Raw genomic sequence first — 18,703 nt, 5'->3', positions numbered from 1 at the left:
AATCTGCACAATGACTACTTTTACTGTCGTTACTTTCACTATATTTTGATGATCATACTTTGACTTGAGGAACTCTTTCTACACTATGGTATTTTTTTACTTAGCTACAAGATCTGAGTAGGCTACTTCTCCCACCTCTGCACACCTGATGTGATAACGTTACTCGTAATTGGGGCAACAGAGCTACGAGTTAAGGAAGTCGAAAATTGTGCATTTCTCCGATTGAATATGACGCCTTTTGGCCGGCTGTTTGGACAGACTACTCGTGTCAACGCGCTAACGCGAAAACATGGCAAACGAGCTTGTTCCACATCGAGCCTTGTAGAGTGTCTCCGTCCCCGGCAGATCTCTGGGTGTTTCTCAATCGCGAGTAAAGCTGCTTCAGAGCCACTATTTCAAGCATACTGTTCCAATCTCCAGTATACTTGGAAATCTACCGAGCCCGGCGTACTCCGTTTGGAGAAATATCGAGGCTGCACATAAGTAGACTCCGCGGTCTTAAAATCCCCACAACGCTTTGCGCACGGACCAATTTCCCCAAATCTGTGGCGGAAGATGTAAGGCGGGGCCTCTCATATGATGCACACCTGCACACTTGCTAGCCTGTTCCACACTTCGTTTTCCGAATGCCAGGAAGTATTCTTGACTCGCTTCTGAAGCAAGATGCTCGGCAGACATGTGCTACCAAGCAAGCGTACTCGCGATTGAGAAACACCCTCTGTGTGCCGCTGCAGCGTGTCTGTTAGGCCCCGCCCCCCGCACACACAGAGAGAGACAGGGAGATCGCTCTTCTGGAGTGAAGAGAGCGGAAATAATGATATTGCAAGTTAGAAATGTAGATGCATTTTGACAGACAAGACGGGCAATTGGGGGGGAAATACCCTGCATTTTGAATGTCCGATAGTCCACCATTAACACCTTAGTCCCGTCTCGTCTCGTCAATGAAAACTAAATATACATTTCGTCAAATTTTCGTTATCAAGAATCTATTTTTAGCTCGTCATCGTCTCGTCTTAGTCGTGTAAAAAAGGTCGTTGACGAACATTTTTCGTCATAGTTTTCGTTGACGAAATTAACACTGGTCCGTTTCTACCGTTCCGTTACGGCGTCGTCTAGCTTAAAGGGCTATATGCAAGAGAAATATGCGGATTCAACCCGTTTTCGTTCCCGTGGAGCCTAGGCCTAAGTCTCCTAAAAAGTCTGTTTACATCTTTCTCATTGATAGAGAGAGTATCTGATGTGTCAGGGGAGGGCAGTGGTGTGGGAAAGTGGGACACTGAAGGGGGGGGGGGGCGGGGCATGGAGGTGTGAGACTGAAGCTGAAGCTGTTGGAAGGTGTCACGGAGGATGATGTCAGGACTGAACTCTTTGTCGTCAAATCTACAGTAGAACTAAGGCCACGTTTACACGGAGACGATACGGGTTCTATCCGCTACAGTTCTCTATCGTATGGACGGTTCGTCCACACGAGGCCGTAAGATCTGCGGACGAAACGCTCTGGGGGGCCCAACGTGTCAGGGTTGAGTAAGCAGGCAGGACCCAAATGCAGATTTCCAAGAATAATCCTTTATTCCAAGGTACAAAGTAGAAACACAGAACACTACCCTGTGACACACAGTCAACTACAAACAATGAACCAACAATGACAGACAGAAAAACCAGAACTAAAATACACACAAGACCAATCACACAAACAAGACACAGGTGAGGAGGGAGGAGAAAACACAGGGGCACCAGGTGAACACAATCGGGCAAGACAGGGGTGAACACTTTTCAAAACAAAACAGGAAACCAAAGACAGAAAAAGACAAGACAAAACCCAACACAGACAGATCGTAACAGTACCCCCCCCTCAAGGGACGGATCCCAGACGTCCCAAAAAGTCCAAAACATTCCAGCAGGGTGGGTGGAGGGGGTCTGGAGGAGGGACGCACAACCAGGACCAACAGGGTGGGTGGAGGGGGTCTGGAGGAGGGACGCACAACCAGCACCAACAGGGTGGGTGGAGGGGGTCCGGAGGACGGGCCCGGAAGGGGTCCCGGGCAGACGGCCCGGGAGCAAGGCAGAGTCCAAAAAGGGGCGAAGGCCACAGCGGGCGAACTCGGGGACCCAGGCATGAGAGCGAAGGCAGTGGTTGGGAGAGTCAGGGGGCCGGGCTCGAGGGCGAAGACCACGGCTGGGGAACTCAAGGGGCCGGGCTCGAGGGCGAAGGCAGCGGCTGGGAGAGTCAGGGGGCCGGGCTCGAGGGCGAAGACCACGGCTGGGGAACTCAGGAGGCCGGGCTCGAGGGCGAAGACCGCGGCACTCAGGGGGCCGGGCTCGAGGGCGAACAAGAAGGCGTCTACGGGACAGCTCCGGAGGACGGGCAGGAAGGTGCCGACGGGACAACTCCGGAGGCCGGGCAGGAAGGCGCCGACGGGACAGCTCCGGAGGCCGGGCAGGAAGGCGCCGACGGGACAGCTCCGGAGGCCGGGCAGGAAGGCGCCGACGGGACAGCTCCGGAGGCCGGGCAGGAAGGCGCCGACGGGACAGCTCCGGAGGCCGGGCAGGAAGGCGCCGACGGGACAGCTCCGGAGGCCGGGCAGGAAGGCGCCGACGGGACAGCTCCGGAGGACGGGCAGGAAGGCGCCGACGGGACAGCTCCGGAGGCCGGGCAGGAAGGCGCCGACGGGACAACTCCGGAGGCCGGGCAGGAAGGCGCCGACGGGACAGCTCCGGAGGCCGGGCAAGACCCAGTATCGGCCGGACAGGAACCGGAGCCGACGGGACAGGCGTAGACGGGATCCTGAACATGACAAGGGCTGGTGTCAATGGGACCCCGGATGGAGCAAGGGCTGGTGTCGACTGGACCCCCAACGGAACAGGACACAGAGTTTGCAGGACCCCCGGCGGGACAGGTGTCGGCGGGACCCCCAACAGGACAGGATCTGGTGTTGGCAGGAAATCCGGCGGAGCAGGTGTCGGCAGGGCCCCCCAACAGGACAGGACATGGGGTTGGCAGGACCCACAGCGGAACAGGTGTCGACAGGAAACCCGGCGGAGCAGCAGTCGGCGGGACCCCCAACAGGACAGAATCTGGGGTTGGCAGGGCCCACAGCGGAACAGGTGTTGGCAGGATCTCCAACGATACTGGACGTGGAGTTGGCAGGACCCTCGGCAGGAGAGTTGTCGGCGGGACCCCCAACGGGACAGGACATGGAGTTGGCAAGACCTCCGGCAGGAGAGTAGTCGGCGGGACCTCCAACAGCACAGGACATAGGGTTGGCAGGACCCCCGGCAGGAGAGTAGTCGGCGGGATCCCCAACGGAACAGGACATGGAGTTGGCAAGACCCCCGGCAGAAGAGTTGTCTGCGGGACCCCCAACGGGACAGGACATAGGATTGGCAAGACCCCCGGCAGAAGAGTAGTCGGCGGGACCCCCAATGGGACAGGACACGGAGTTGGCAAGACCCCCGGCAGGAGAGTAGTCGGCGGGACCTCCAACAGCACTGGACATAGGATTGGCAAGACCCCCGGCAGAAGAGTAGTCGGCGGGACCTCCAACGGCACCGGACATAGGACCGGCAGGACCCCCGGCAGAAGAGCAGTCGGCGGGACAGGACATGGAGTTGGCAAGACCCCCGGCAGGAGAGTAGTCGGCGGGACCTCCAACAGCACAGGACATAGGGTTGGCAGGACCCCCGGCAGGAGAGTAGTCGGCGGGACCTCCAACATCACAGGACATAGGGTTGGCAAGACCCCCGGCAGAAGAGTAGTCGGCGGGACCTCCAACGGTACAGGACATGGGGTAGGCGTCGGCCGTAGAGCCAACAGGACACGGGGGGCTGGCGTCGGCCGGAGAGCCAACAGGAGACGGGGTGCTGGAGTCGGCCGGACCACCGACGGGACACGAGGGGCTGGAGTGGGCCGAACCACTGACAAAACACGGGGTGCGGGAGTCGGCCGGACCACCGACAGGACACGAGGTGCTGGAGTCGGCCGGACCACCGACAGGACACGGGGTGCTGGAGTCGGCCGGACCACCGACAGGAGACAGGGTGCTGGAGTTGGCCGGACCACCGACAGGAGACAGGGTGCTGGAGTCGGCCGGACCACCGACAGGAGACGGGGTGCTGGAGTCGGCCGGACCACCGACAGGACACGGGGTGCTGGAGTCGGCCGGACCACCGACAGGACACGGGGTGCTGGAGTCGGCCGGACCACCGACAGGAGACGGGGTGCTGGAGTCGGCCGGACCACCGACGGGAGACGGGGTGCTGGAGTCGGCCGGACCACCGACAGGACACGAGGGGCTGGAGTGGAATCCACAGGTGGACTGGAGGAGGCAGGAAATGCAGCAGAAGACGTCAAAGTCGAGACCCGAGCAGCGAGGCCTGGGAAGCATAGAGCCAAGGACCGCTGGCTTTCCTCAAAGTCTCGCCACGCCTGCTCATGTTCCTGAGAAATGGCGTGCTGGAACGGAACAGAGGGCGGAACCATGGCTGCCGGGGCCAGAACTGGGGCTGGAACCATGGCTGCATGGGCCGGTTCTGGAGCCGGAACCATGGCTGTTGGGGCCAGAACTGGGGCTGGAACCATGGCTGTGTGGGCCGGTTCTGGAGACGGAACCATGGCTGCTGGGGCCTGTACTGGAGCCCAAAGCATGGCTTCTGGGGGTCGGGCTGCTAGCCTGGACTTGCGACTCCTTCTCCTAGGAGCCTTTTGGAGGCTCCGTGGACCTCCAAAAGCCAGACGAGTGCCCGCGAACGGCTCCTGGACAGGAGCAGGAAATGGGGAAGAAGCAGGGGTTGACTTCAGACGGAACACACTGAGATGTATGGTGTTAGGTTGGGAGTTGGGAGGCAGGGGGCTAGCATGCCTGGGGCTAGCAGGCCGGGAATCACACGTCGAGAGGAAATCCAAAATCCAGTCAGGTAAGAACTTAACTAGAGATGGATCCACTGTTGCCACCTGGTGAGCCTCTGCCAGAGCAGCCTCTCTCTGCTGAACACTGGACGCTCCCCTCCACCTACTATAGCAGCAAGCCAAAGAAAAGGTAAAATGTTGTAATTCCACCTCAAATGGATCTGCTGGGCCCATTTCTGGTTGGTTCATTCTGTCAGGGTTGAGTAAGCAGGCAGGACCCAAATGCAGATTTCCAAGAATAATCCTTTATTCCAAGGTACAAAGTAGAAACACAGAACACTACCCTGTGACACACAGTCAACTACAAACAATGAACCAACAATGACAGACAGAAAAACCAGAACTAAAATACACACAAGACCAATCACACAAACAAGACACAGGTGAGGAGGGAGGAGAAAACACAGGGGCACCAGGTGAACACAATCGGGCAATCAGGCAGGACAGGGGTGAACACTTTTCAAAACAAAACAGGAAACCAAAGACAGAAAAAGACAAGACAAAACCCAACACAGACAGATCGTAACAGTACGGCTCTGTGTGTACGTCCTATACGATCATTTCCTGATAACGATGAAGCGATAGCCCCGCCTCTCCCCACCTCTGCTGATCACTGCATGCTACAGATGTTAGTGCAAAATCGACAGCTCCTCTACCACAACACACCATGTAGTTCTTGTCAAGTGGACAAGAACTACATGAACTACATCCACCGCGGAGAATAAACAGAAGGGCAACCAGGCAACCATGGCCACCAATGTGTATTGTGTGGCGGAAGTACAGCGCCACTTACAGGCCCGGCATATGTACTACAGCGTCTCCAGCAGGTCGAGCAATCTCGTGTGGACGGACACGTTTCTTGAGCCGATACCGCGTGGACGGAAGACTTTTTTGATATCGAATTCAGTTTGTTCTCCGTTTCGTCTCTGTGTAAACGGAGCCTTATTCAGATTGTCTGCTAAGCATCGGTCGTTAATAGAGAGTGAGGCTTTTGGCTTGTAATTGGCAGAGGTGGGAGTAAGTCATACATGTGCAAGTCATGAGCAAGTCTCAAGTCTTAACCTACAAGTCTCAAGCAAGTCCCAAGTCACTGTGGTGAGAGTCAAGTCACAAGTCAAGTCATACGAAATTCTGATGAATAACCCCAGTTTCCGCATTTAAATCTGTTAAAATATTGTAGTTATGAAAAGTTTAGTTTTATTTTCAACATAAACAGCAATGGAGAGTGGGGCGCTAAAATGATAACCCTATAAGTTGTAAAAGGGCTCTAAAGTGATAACAGGAGTACAACACAAATATTTTACATCAACATGTTAAGCCTCCTGCCCTGGCTCCCCTTCAGCAGGGTCACAGCATTTCTCCATGGTCTGTCTAAGGTGCTCCCATATGACACTGTCTCATTGTTTTCCTAACTTTGTCTGTGCACACAGAAATATTGCATCAAAGCCAATACAACGGAATAGTGTATGTACCAGGGCACATGATATGTGTGTGTGTGTTTGTGTGCAGACAGTGCGACATTAAGATTAAACAAATGTCTTTCATTTGGGAACACCCACATATACATATGGAGTTAGCCAGATGCGCACAAACACACACACATCATGCGCCTTAGTGACCGGACATCTCCTTAATAAAACGAGTAATAGGGGGATTAATCGGGCAGTTCGATGTGTGTAGAGGTGTGTGTGGTTAAAACGTAGCAGCCTGTGGTCGCTCTTTAGCTGTTCTAATGAAAGTAAACACAGTGAAGGCGTTGCGTAAAAGGCACAGCTCTTTGCGCGCTGATGCTGCACTTCTCAGAGGCGGAGTTACACGTCCCGCTGCCTCCAGGTGCTGTAGCGATTTCATGAAGTGAATGAGAGTCCGAGTTCGAAATATATCTAAAATAATGTATGCACTGCCATTTCCCAACATAAACATTACAGTCTGCAATGAAACAGTTGTCTCCTGTGTGCTCCACCTCCTACTTGGCGCTCCGGTAACTTTCTCGTGCGAACGAGATACAGTATCTTTTTTTTTTTTCATTGCCCTTTAGGGGCTCCGTTCAATACAAAAACAAATGCAAATATTTAATTTTAAAAAGTAAAGTCCTTTCGAGTCATCTGTCTCAAGTCAAGTTAAGTCTCAAGTCATGAATACCAAGTCAAAGTCAAGTCAAGTCTTTTATCAATGTTAGTCAAGCAAGTCTCAAGTCCAAAAATATGCGACTCAAGTCTGACTTGAGTCAAGTCATGTGACTCGAGTCCCCCACCTCTGGTAATTGGTGATCTGTCTTAGGCCCCGTCCACACGGAGACGAAACGGAGACGAAAACGAACCTTAGTCGTTTTCAAAAAAGTCTTCCGTCCACACGGAAACGGCTCAAGAAATGTGTCCGTCCACACGAAAACGCTCGAAAACGCTGGAGACGCTGTAGTACATATGCCGGGCCTGTAAGTGGGGCTGTACTTCCGCAACAAAATTCAACAAAAGCAGCAAATAAGACCGATGACGATTATTATTATTATTATTATTATTATATTATATTATTATTGTTGCTGATGGTTGTGGTAGAGGAGCTGTAGATTTTGCACTAAAATTGGTATCATGGTCAGTAGCGTCTGGAGCACGAACGCAACCCTGTGATCCGCCATTGTTGTTGTTGTTGGCGAAACGCATCAGCAATGACGCGGGTGATGCGGGGGTGAGCAGGAGAGGTGGGGAGAGGCGGGGCTATGGCATCATCGTTTTCAGGAAATGATCGTATAGGGCAGGGGTTTTCAAAGTGTGGGAAGGTGAGCCTCCCCTCAGAGAACATAAGAACAGCGGCGCCCCCCCTCCCAATTATTATTGCTATTATTATTATTATTGTTGTTGTTGCTATAATGCAGGGGTATTCAATTGCATTTCAAAGAGGTCCAGTAAGAGAAAATGAAGACTGTTTCTCTCCTCTTGTCTCGTCTCTGTGTGTGTGTTTGAATCTATCGTGCTGACTCACTGAGTGCACCGATATGATTGGCTGAGTAGCATCACCTCCTTAAAACATTAAACAATAACTTTTTAAAACATTTTTATCTTTATGTTTTAAACATGTTGTATAAAACTCCCCCACTACTTGGACTATTCCTTGCACCCCTCTAGAATAAGCCCGAATGGTCTCAACTTATAACAAGATCGCAAGGACACTGGTAGCGATCGGACAATTGAGTGTTGTTCAGTGTGTTGTGGAACATGCGTGTGCGTGCATGAAAATATACCACACACCCAATTACAATAGCATGTTCAATTCACTACCATGGAAGTTAATAAAGTTGTTAAAGTTGGAACAGCCTGTGGACAGCCGTTCTTCCTTGCATGTCAGTCGCCGACACCTTCTTACAGAGGACAGGCAAATCTAGCTGCAGCACGACCCGTATATTTTCGCACGGTGTTCTCAACACATATATTTTTTTTTAAATTTACATTTTCAACATCGTGGATAAATCCTTATATGCTCCCGGCAACACACTGAACGTCAACTTTGCCTCCTTATTACACTCACCCCTACTTTAGTGGGAACAATGAGTCTGCGTCTGTTTGATGCACACAGGAATAAACGCAGATCATCCTCTGGCTGCAGCCTTCACCGGCACTTGCTTTTGATCAAAGTCAATGCGGAAAACCTGCACTCACACAGGTAGGTGGAGGTGAAGGGAATGAGCACTTTTACAGCCTTTTTGGCGAGGTGGGGGAACCCACAGTCTCCACAGACAGCCAAAAGTGTGCAAGTGTCACTTTACTCGTCTTTTTCTCGTTGTTCTTTTTCTCAAGCTGCGCCTCCCCTGAAGCTCTCTGGCGCCCCCCAGGGGAGGCGCGCCTCACACTTTGAAAACCGCTGGTATAGGGCATACACACGGAGCCGCAAGCGTGTCATCCTCAGAACTACCCACTTTGGGAGCCGTTATCAAAGTGTATCGGATTCGGGCTCCGAATCCGCGTTTCCGTTTCGGCCTCGTGTGGACGAACCGTCTTTACGATAGAGAACGTTAGCGGATTCAACTGATATCGTCTCCGTGTGGACGGGGCCTTAGTCCATGCCAGACAGAAGCAGAGTCGTTTGCTGAGAACTGATGTTGGAGTTTCTCAGAATATTGTCGTTGAGCATCTCTCACCGCCACTCCTATACGCCTCCTCCTTTTGTAGTCTAAGCTATTTCAGTTTTGCTGTGAACCAGAGCTTGTTGTTGTTGTTGAAACTCACCCTGGTGTGTGTTGGTACACAGCTGTCCTCACAGAAGCTGATGTATGATGTCACAGCCTCTGTATACTCATCCAGACTATGAGTAGCAGTCAGTGGCGTCGCCTGGCCTGGGCATCCGGGGCTTTAGCCCCGAATGTTTTTTCTGTAGCCCCGGACAATTCTCCCTCAATAATATAATACATTAACCGTGCTTTACGTGAAACTCATCATGACACAAGAGAGGACGGCAACACTGTAATTTCCCGTGTTCAGTGAATGCAACAGAGGCATGACACCAGACCAATCAGAGAGTTGCATGGAAATAAACGTGTGCTTGTGTCATTCAAGCTCGGCTCTGTGTGTGTGTGTGTGTGGCAATAGCACATTTAGAGAGAGAGGGAGAGAGGAGGAGGGAGGGACCGCTGCCAGCAGGGACCTGTTGTTAGCATCTGGTTAGCTAGCTGCACTAACGGACATAAGGAGCTGTTTGTTCCACAACAAGCTGAAGGAGAGTCCTCTCCTCTCAGACTGAGAGACTCAGGTGAGCTAAAGGACTCTCTGAGTGTTTAGATACTTAACTTTAGTCTAAGTTATCTCAGTGGGTCTCAAACTGTTTGGTCACAAATTATTCAAAAGATTATTTCCGCGGCACACCTTCATATGATCATTATAGTTATAAAAAAAATAAGAGAATAAAGGAAAAACAGTTATGAAATACTATATGGCAGTAAAACAAGAATAGAGTTTAAAAGGGGAGTGATTAGTAAAATATCCATAAAGAAAAAGTACATCTGTTTACAGTTCTGTTTCATATGGGTGCTGAGAGAGGTATCCATAGATCTCTTCATTTTGCTCTCAAAGTGCACCAGATTGATGCATTTAACTTCAATATTTAAAAAAAAATCTTCCCGGGGGAGCATCCCCCCGGACCCCCTAGAGGAGGTGAGGTCTGCCCCCCACTCATAAAAAATACCACTTTACCCCTGCCTATATGCCGTGAGTTGATTATCGAGCCTTTATTGTAACAGTCGCGGGTGTACTGTGTGGGGAGTGTTGCAGTAAAAAATGCCACTAGTGCCGCCGCCACTGTGGGCTAAGCCCCGAATGTTTTCAGGTCCAGGCGACGCCCCTGGTAGCAGTCCTAAACATTTCCCAGTCAGTACAGTCCAAACACGCCTGAAGTTCCTCCATACCTTTACTGCTCCACTGCCTGAATGTCCTCACTACAGGTTTACACAGTTTGAGTTTCTGCCTGTATGCAGGAATCAGGTGAACCATGGTGTGGTCAGATTGGCCCAGTGCAGCGCGGGGGATGGCGTGATAGGCTCCCTTGAAGGTGGTGTAACAGTGATCCAAAATATTCCCCTCTCTGGTGGGGCATTTAACAAACTGTTTGTATTTAGGAAGTTCATGGCTGAGATTGCCTTTGTTAAAGTCACCAAGAACAATAACTATGCAGTCCGGATAAGTCCTCTCCACACATATTGTCTGGTCGGCGAGTGTGTGCACGTTCGCATTCAGTGGGATGTAAACACCGACCAGTTTGAAAAAAAAAAAAAAACATCAATTTGAAATAACAAAACAAATAAAAAAGCAATACTAATGTTCAAAAAATACAAATAGATTAAACATGAATTATTAAATAGTTGGGTTTTACATGTATTTTTCAAGATTTTCAAAACTCTCCTGCTCTCAGAACTCTGTGAATAATTTGCAAAACACTCATGTTTCAAGCCGCAACCATGGTCCAGAAAACATGTTTCCCTGGAAACATAATTTACAGTCGAGTGTCTTTGAATGGGACCATCATTTTGTAGCTTTGCTTAACCAGAAAAGACATAATTCATTCTTTTATAAGCATACTGATTCTGACTTTTTACATCATAAAATATAAATACAATTATTAACAAGACATATTGCAAAGAGACATTACAACTTGAAAAATGTAATAAGATTGATCAAGTTATTCCTGACAGAAATGACCTAAGTTTGCCCTTGTATGAGCAAAAAGATTGAAGAACTAGGGGACTTTATAAATCTGCACAGTGGTGAAGGGTAAGGTTATCCAAATGTGTGTGTGTGTGTGTGTGTGTGTGTGTGTGTGTGTGTGTGTGTGTGTGTGTGTGTGTGTGTGTGTGTGTGTGTGTGTGTGTGTGTGTGTGTGTGTGTGTGTGTGTGTGTGTGTGTGTGTGTGTGTGTGTGTGTGTGTGGTGTGTGTGTGTGTGTGTGTGTGTGTGTGTGTGTGTGTGTGTGTGTGTGTGTGTGTGTGTTGTTTGGATTTGTGCATCCATGGGTGTGCATGCAGATAGAGGCAGTGTGTGTTCACATTTCAGAGGGACGTGAGGCGCAGTCGCTGGGCTTGAATTTAAGCAGAGTGAAGATTGTTTATGGACTGCCAAAAGCAATTAATCTCCCTTCTCTAGAAAAAAAAAATCGGATTAAACGTTCTCGTGGCCCAGTGAATATGTGTCCCCGTAATGGCCGCTCCTCTGTCCCGTTTCCTACCCATAATGCCGTTCCTATAGGCAGGATTCACTGGCTTCACCATAACAAAGGGCTGCACAATGACTGTGGAGTGTAATCACATTCTGCTGCTCGTTTGAATGCTTGTCTTTCACGGTGGGGAAAGAGCATCTGATATTATGACCTTTGATAGAGATGCTGAAGTGCTGGGGGGGGGGGGGGGGGGGGGGTCGATGATTAGAGTTTCATCTGTGTCTCTGGCCGCAGGTGAAACACATGTTCACATGATGATTTGACCTTTTCTGCCGTATTCAGATGAGTATTCTGTATCCTCTCGATGCTCCTTCTGTAAGTGGGTTATGGTTAACATCCTAAAGAGGCTGACTCCAAAATATTTGAACACTCTGACATTATCCCTAATGTATTCAACATGTATAATTCCACAGCTTTTCATGCTCAACACTTAAAAAGTAGTGCTGGTAGAGCAGTTTCTGGTTAATATCATGTCCAGTTCATGGCGGGTGGAGAGAGATTTATTTGGCTGAATGTAGAAGTCACAGAGAAGTACAAACACGGCGCCATCTTGAAGGATGTTCAATAGGAAGACCTCGTATTCCTTATTACACAGCTTAATTAACAACTCGATTCTGATTGGTCAATTCGGACCTTCCAGAGGTCTGTTATTTTCGCAAAAATAAATGCTAAGGGGGATCAAGGGACTATGTGCATTTATATCATCCGCAGAAAGAAGTCAGATGTAGACGACAAACATTTGTTTTCTGCATCAAAAAACATACATTTTTATATGTGTGAAGGGCAGAGGTTAAAAGACAGAGCGCTTGATGTCACAGAAATCAAGAAGACAGACAGAAATTAAACACTAAAGGGAACAGCAGGAGAAGACAGACAGGAAGTAAACACTAACAGACAAAGCAGAAGAAGACAGACAGGAAGTAAACACTGAAGGGAACAGCAGAAGAAGACAGACATGAAGGAATGACTAAAGGGAACAGCAGAAGAAGACAGACAGGAAGTCTTTAAAGGGAACAGCAGACGGAGATAGACCAAGCCCCCAGGAAGTGCGCCGGACTCTGTGCCAATATTCGTTGTGTCCAAACGGCGGTACTGCAACTTCCGTATCAGTCCGTGACGTCACCCGGCCCAAACCAACTTTTTCCCATTGACTAACATGGGGAAAGAGACGTCTGTAAATCGGTGGATAATTTTTTTTTAACTAAATAAACTACCCAGTGTGAACTATTTTATAGCCCTTATTAGAATCATTCGGTCCTTAAACTTGTAAAATGCACTAAAAGCCGAATCTATATTTATTTTCTCTCTCCATTCATTCTAGTGAGCCGAGAGTGGGAGCTCGGGGGGGGGGGGCTTAAGTGGCGCATGCTCTGTGAGTGCACATACGGGTACTTCTGCTCTGACAGCCAGGCATGACGGGTAATCTGTGACGTTTCGCTCTCTCAAAAGTTGGGCCATTTTGTCCTCATGCGCCAATGAGCAGCTCTCATAGGAAAGAACGAGACCCCGCCTCCCACGCTGTATCCAGTTCTTATTATTAGGGCTGTCAAGTTAACGCGTTAATAACGCGTTAACGCAAAAAAAAATTAACGCCACTAATTATTTTAACGCGATTAACGCATGTGTATTTTTTGTCCTCGGCCGCCGTAGTTTCAGAGCGCATCGAGTTTAAAATACCATCGACAAGCTGATGCTGACAGCCCCGCTCCTGCTGCCCGCTTGTGGCAGACCACACTTCCACGCTCACCGGCAGGCCCGGACTGGCCATCGGGAGGACCGGGAGGGTGTGTGTATGTGTGGCGCGAGCGAAGCACACCTTACGTGTTGTTGTTAGCATCTGGTGCTAGCTAGCTGAGCTAACGGATATAAGGAGCTGTTTCAATGAAAACAGAGGAGCGACATTTCGCCGACAACTGCGCCGAGCACTTGACTTTATGCAGGTAGCCAGACAGCACACTCAGCACGGATAGTGCCGCAACACAGCTCATACACACAGGCATATATGCCTTGAGCTGCACACAGCTCCAACGATCCTCCACATTCACACACACACACACACACACACACACACACACACACACACACACACACACACACACACACACACACACACACACACACACACACACACACACACACACAGTATTGTATGAGAGGTTCTAGGTTGAATTGAGGCGAATATTTGTAATGTTCAGAGGTTGTTGTGTTTAATATTCATGAGAATATTTGTCATTGTTCAAATGATAATAAACAAACATATAAAGCATAGTTGTCCACTCATATGTTGATAAGAGTATTAAAAACTTGAAAAATATCCCTCTAAGGTACATTTAGAACAGATAAAAAATGTGCGATTAATTTGCGATTAATCGCGATTAACTATGGACAATCATGCGATTAATCGCGATTAAATATTTTAATCGACTGACAGCCCTACTTATTATACATCCATGAGATAGACAGGAAGTAAACACTGAAAGGAACAGCAGAAGAAGACAGACATGAAGTAAACACTAAAGGGAACAGCAGAAGTAGACAGACATGAAGTAAACACTAAAGGGAACTGCAGAAGAAGACAGACAGGAAGTAAACACTAACAGGAAGTTCAGAAGAAGACAGACAGGAAGTAAACCGACTTGGACAGTTACAGTAAACCTCGATCAGTGCTGCCTGTTAAAACCTCCATTACCAGTACGCTTTTAGTTATGCCATCTGTACACAGCTTTTGTTTGGTCACTTACTGTCAGTGCTGTGAGTGCATCACTCTTAGTCTGGAAGAGGAAAGTGGATATACATTTTTTTTTTGTTCTTGTTGTTCCCTCCCCTCACCCTACAGCTGACAGGCCAACAGCCATCAGACAGGATGTCGTACGGGTCCATTGACGGGGGCTCTTTTGGCAGTCGCAACCCGTTTGGAGGTCCTACGAGTCAGGGCTACCAGCCAGTGGGTGAGTTCTCCATTCTTTCATTTATGAACATGTAAATATATGCTGCACTTTAAAAAGGCCCTACATGTAGCAATTTACCACAATACAAAGGTCTTTTAAATTAATTTACAGGCAGGTATAATTACCACAGACCCAATTTAAAATATCATTTTAATTGACACCCTCTGGTGATGTCAAATGTTTAGATATACTTGTGAGCGAAATATCCTGTATGTCTTGTCAGTTTGGGGTTTTTATTATTTCTATTGTTGCGCTTCTGTTTTTTTGTCAAATGTGATTAAGTTGTTAACTTCTCTCTTCCTGTATAATGCTTTTTGACTACATTTCATCCAATAAAACCATATTCAAATCTTACTGTTGGTAAACAAAGGTGTAAAACTAGCTTATAATAAGCACAGTTACCTTAAACTTTGCCAAAGAGTTTACAAAGTTAATTATGACTTGAAACACATGACAAGACACACTTTAACAATGTGTAATCAGGATTTTTATTTGGTGCTTGGAAGCCACAGAACATGGACGTGGTATCACCTTGTAAACAAACTAGCAAACAGATGACTATTTACACAGCAAACACATGTCTCTGGGGAAGACTATAAAAGAAAATCCAATATTCACTCATAATGTATGCTCTGGTTTGGTCTCCACCGACTCCTGGGGAAGGGTCTGTCTCTTTAGCCAATACAGGCTCCACTATGTTCACCAAGTAATGCCTAACTCTTACCCTCTGCTGTTTAGTGACAGGCAGGTGGTTTCCAAGTGTCTTTATCGTGTGTGGCGGCTGCAGGAAATCGTGAAGTTGGTGGTTTGATCCCAAGGCCCTAAATCAAGTTGTTGATGTGTCACTGCGGCAAAGTGAGCCCTGTATTTCTCGTGATGACCAAAAGGGTCTGTGAGTGTGTGTGAATGTTAGTCTCCTGAGCAGGTGCACTTTGTATAACAGCCTCTGCCTTTGTATGGGTGAAGGCTGACTTGTATATGTAAAGAGCTTTGAGGGTTTGCAAAGACTGGAAAATTGCTTTTGAAATGCATTCCATTTACCATGATAGCATTTCTGAAAACGGCTGCCACTGTCCTGCTTACACCCACCCCAATGTTCACATTAATAAAACATTGTGTGTCATTAATGTAAGGATAACCCTCACAGAAAGTTATCCTGGTTAGATTTAAAAAAGGAACCCATTCCCTTTGTGTCTTACAAGTATTTAACCTCTGGGGGGAACGTCCAACACTCCTGGTTGTTGGTGCAACGAGCAGATATCTGTCTTTTCCTGTGTGTTTATTGACAGTCAGAAAAAGCAACTTAAGAATGAATGAAGAAGTTGAGAATCGCCAAAACTATATTGTGTGTCCACCTTTTCATAAGTTAATATTTTAGGTGGAGAGTATATATTAAGGAGGAGACTGCAGGTTATACAAATGAACCAGATAAAAAGAAAAAAACATTTGTATTGTACTTTTAAAGTCCCTTCCTAAAATAAATTCCTGCTAACAGGGAATCACAGCAGCACTCATGTCTTATGGCTTAAAACTGTGGCTGGCATTAATATTAGAAGTCAGCCACTACTAATAAGCAGGTAATCAGGGTTGGGTGTTCCCGTCATCACAACACATGTATTAGTCATGAAGTTACAATTCAAGCAATCAGCACTTGTTCACGAGAAATACATACATATGTATTACATGAAATTACAACAATTACATGGAAGAAAAGCCAAAATAAGTGTTGTACAATCCACTCTGAGTTTCCTGTTTGTTCAGCTTGACGTTCCCACAAATGTATATAATTACCTACAGAGTGTGTGTGTGTGTGTGTGTGTGTGTGTGTGTGTGTGTGTGTGTGTGTGTGTGTGTGTGTGTGTGTGTGTGTGTGTGTGTGTGTGTGTGTGTGTGTGTGTGTGTGTGTGTGTGTGTGTGTGTGTGTGTGTGTGTGTGTGTGTGTGTGTGTGTGTGTGTGTGTGTGTGTGTGTGTGTGTGTGTGTGTGTGTGCAGAGGTCACAGGTTTTCACAAGGATTAAGCGGTGTGAAAAGCAGCCTCATTGGATTTGATCCTCTCGCTGCTTTCATTAGCCTACTAACAACTCGAGGAGGAGCAAGACACAGCCCTGAGGCAAAAACTTTTACCAGACAAACTGAAGGTGTGTGTGTGTGTGTGTGTGTGTGTGTGTGTGTGTGTGTGTGTGTGTGTGTGTGTGTGTGTGTGTGTGTGTGTGTGTGTGTGTGTGTGTGTGTGTGTGTGTGTGTGTGTGTGTGTGTGTGTGTGTGTGTGTGTGTGTGTGTGTGTGTGTGTGTGTGTGTGTGTGTGTTCGAGAGAGAAAGATTGACAGATGGGGAGAGTCAGTACATACAGTTGGAAATGAATAGATGGCAAGGACAATTACCTAACATTTCATGATGAGGGCCAGACAAAGAGACATTTCTAAAAGTCAAGAATATCCATGTGCATGAATGAGAAACTTGTGTTATATTCTGAAAGGACACTCACAGGCCCCCTTACATCCTAATACACAAAGGACCTCACCGAATGCATTCCATCTCCTTTTAAAGGGAGTCTGTATAGAACAGAATATGTCTTTATATATCTTTGGATCCAATTACTACTGTAAAAAGCAACATAATGGGTACCTCATGTGGCACTGTCCCTACATACATATATATCTGATATGATATTCATCCGTTTAGAAGTCTAGTCTACCAGCCATATCCTGTCCAAATTTGTGTGTAAACTGCAAGTAAACGATAACGTTTATGGTTAAGTGTTAGCACCCCCTGAAGAGGCACAAGCTCTTACGTTGATATTGGAGTTTTCAATAAATTCAATTTGGAAAAAAAACAGGGAAAAAACAAACAAAACGAATATCCGAATAACGAAATTGAAACCCGAATAGTACTCCAACGAACGAATATTCGGATATTCGGATATCCGGGTACAGCTCTAATGTATATACAGTATACATACATTTGTATATTTTTATATATTCTTTTTCTCTGGGTGATAAACGGCATTTCAATCTCACGTTTATAACACACACACAGAAACTGATAATAAAGTTGATTATAGTCAAATCTACTTTTCATATACACTATGCCAGGGGTTTTCAAAGTGTGGGAAGGTGAGCCTCCCCTCAGAGAACATAAGAACAGCCGTGCCCCCCCTCCCAATTATTATTGCTATTATTATTATTATTGTTGTTGTTCTTGTTGTTGTTGCTATAATGCAGGGGCATTCAATTGCATTTCAAAGAGGTCCAGTAAGAGAAAATGTCATTAAATGCTCTGTTTTCGCTGTCTACCTTCCGCCATTTGAAATGACTCAGACTGTTTCTCTCCTCTTGTCTCGTCTCTGTGTGTGTGTTTGAATCTATCGTGCTGACTCACTGACTGCACCGATTTGATTGGCTGAGTAGCGTCACCTCCTTAAAACATTAAACAATAACTTTTTCAAACCTTTTTATCTTTATGTTTTAAACATATTGTATAAAACTCCCCCACTACTTGGACTATTCCTTGCACCCCTCTAGAATAAGCCCGACTGGTCTCAACCATATTGCATCAGTAACGTGCACTTGTTGTTATAACAAGATCGCAAGGACACTGGCTGCGATCGGACAATTGAGTGTTGTTCAGTTTGTGTGTTGTGGAACATGCGTGTGCGTGCATGAAAATATACCACACACCCAATTACAATTGCATGTTCAATTCACTACCCTGGAAGTTAGGGATGCTCCGATCGATCGGTCACCGATCGAGATCTGCCGATACTCACTCTCTACCGATCGATCGGTGCTCTCTAAACATGCCGATCGTGAGAGCCGATCGCATAATGTAAAATACATGACACTTTTCTCTGTATGCGGCAAAACAAGCTCGCCAAAATGGCTTCACCGGTCTGGCATTATTTTAAGGTGTCCGAAAAAGACAGTAAAATAGCGGTATGCAACGTGTGTGTGAAGCAGAAATCCTGCAGCTCCACCCGCTGTGATGGGCGGTGTGAGCGGAGCGAAACACACAAGAGTTAGACCTAACACACTTAGCTATTTTATCTACTTCTGGAACAAGCTAAACTAGTTATAAATATGTTTATTCTTCACTGTCGGCCTCACACATTACTGGATCAGCGAGCTGCATGAGACGATACTGACGGGCTGTCAGGA

General features: G+C 47.4%; 1 protein-coding gene across 1 annotated transcript in view; it reads left to right on the top strand.

Annotated features, from left to right (window-relative positions):
- Window positions 1–18,703, top strand: part of tsnare1 (T-SNARE Domain Containing 1) — a 269,991-nt gene that overhangs the window by 78,215 nt on the left and 173,073 nt on the right. The window contains exon 2 of the mRNA XM_034115670.1: window positions 14,438–14,549. Within this exon, the coding sequence (XP_033971561.1) occupies window positions 14,465–14,549 (85 nt within the window). The 5' untranslated portion in view covers window positions 14,438–14,464. The remainder of the gene's footprint in view (window positions 1–14,437; window positions 14,550–18,703) is intronic.

Source organism: Trematomus bernacchii, unplaced genomic scaffold, assembly GCF_902827165.1.
Source record: "Trematomus bernacchii unplaced genomic scaffold, fTreBer1.1, whole genome shotgun sequence".
Lineage (NCBI taxonomy): Eukaryota > Metazoa > Chordata > Actinopteri > Perciformes > Nototheniidae > Trematomus > Trematomus bernacchii.
The sequence above is the reverse complement of the archived record's forward strand: the minus strand, read 5'-3'. Positions and strand labels throughout refer to the sequence as shown.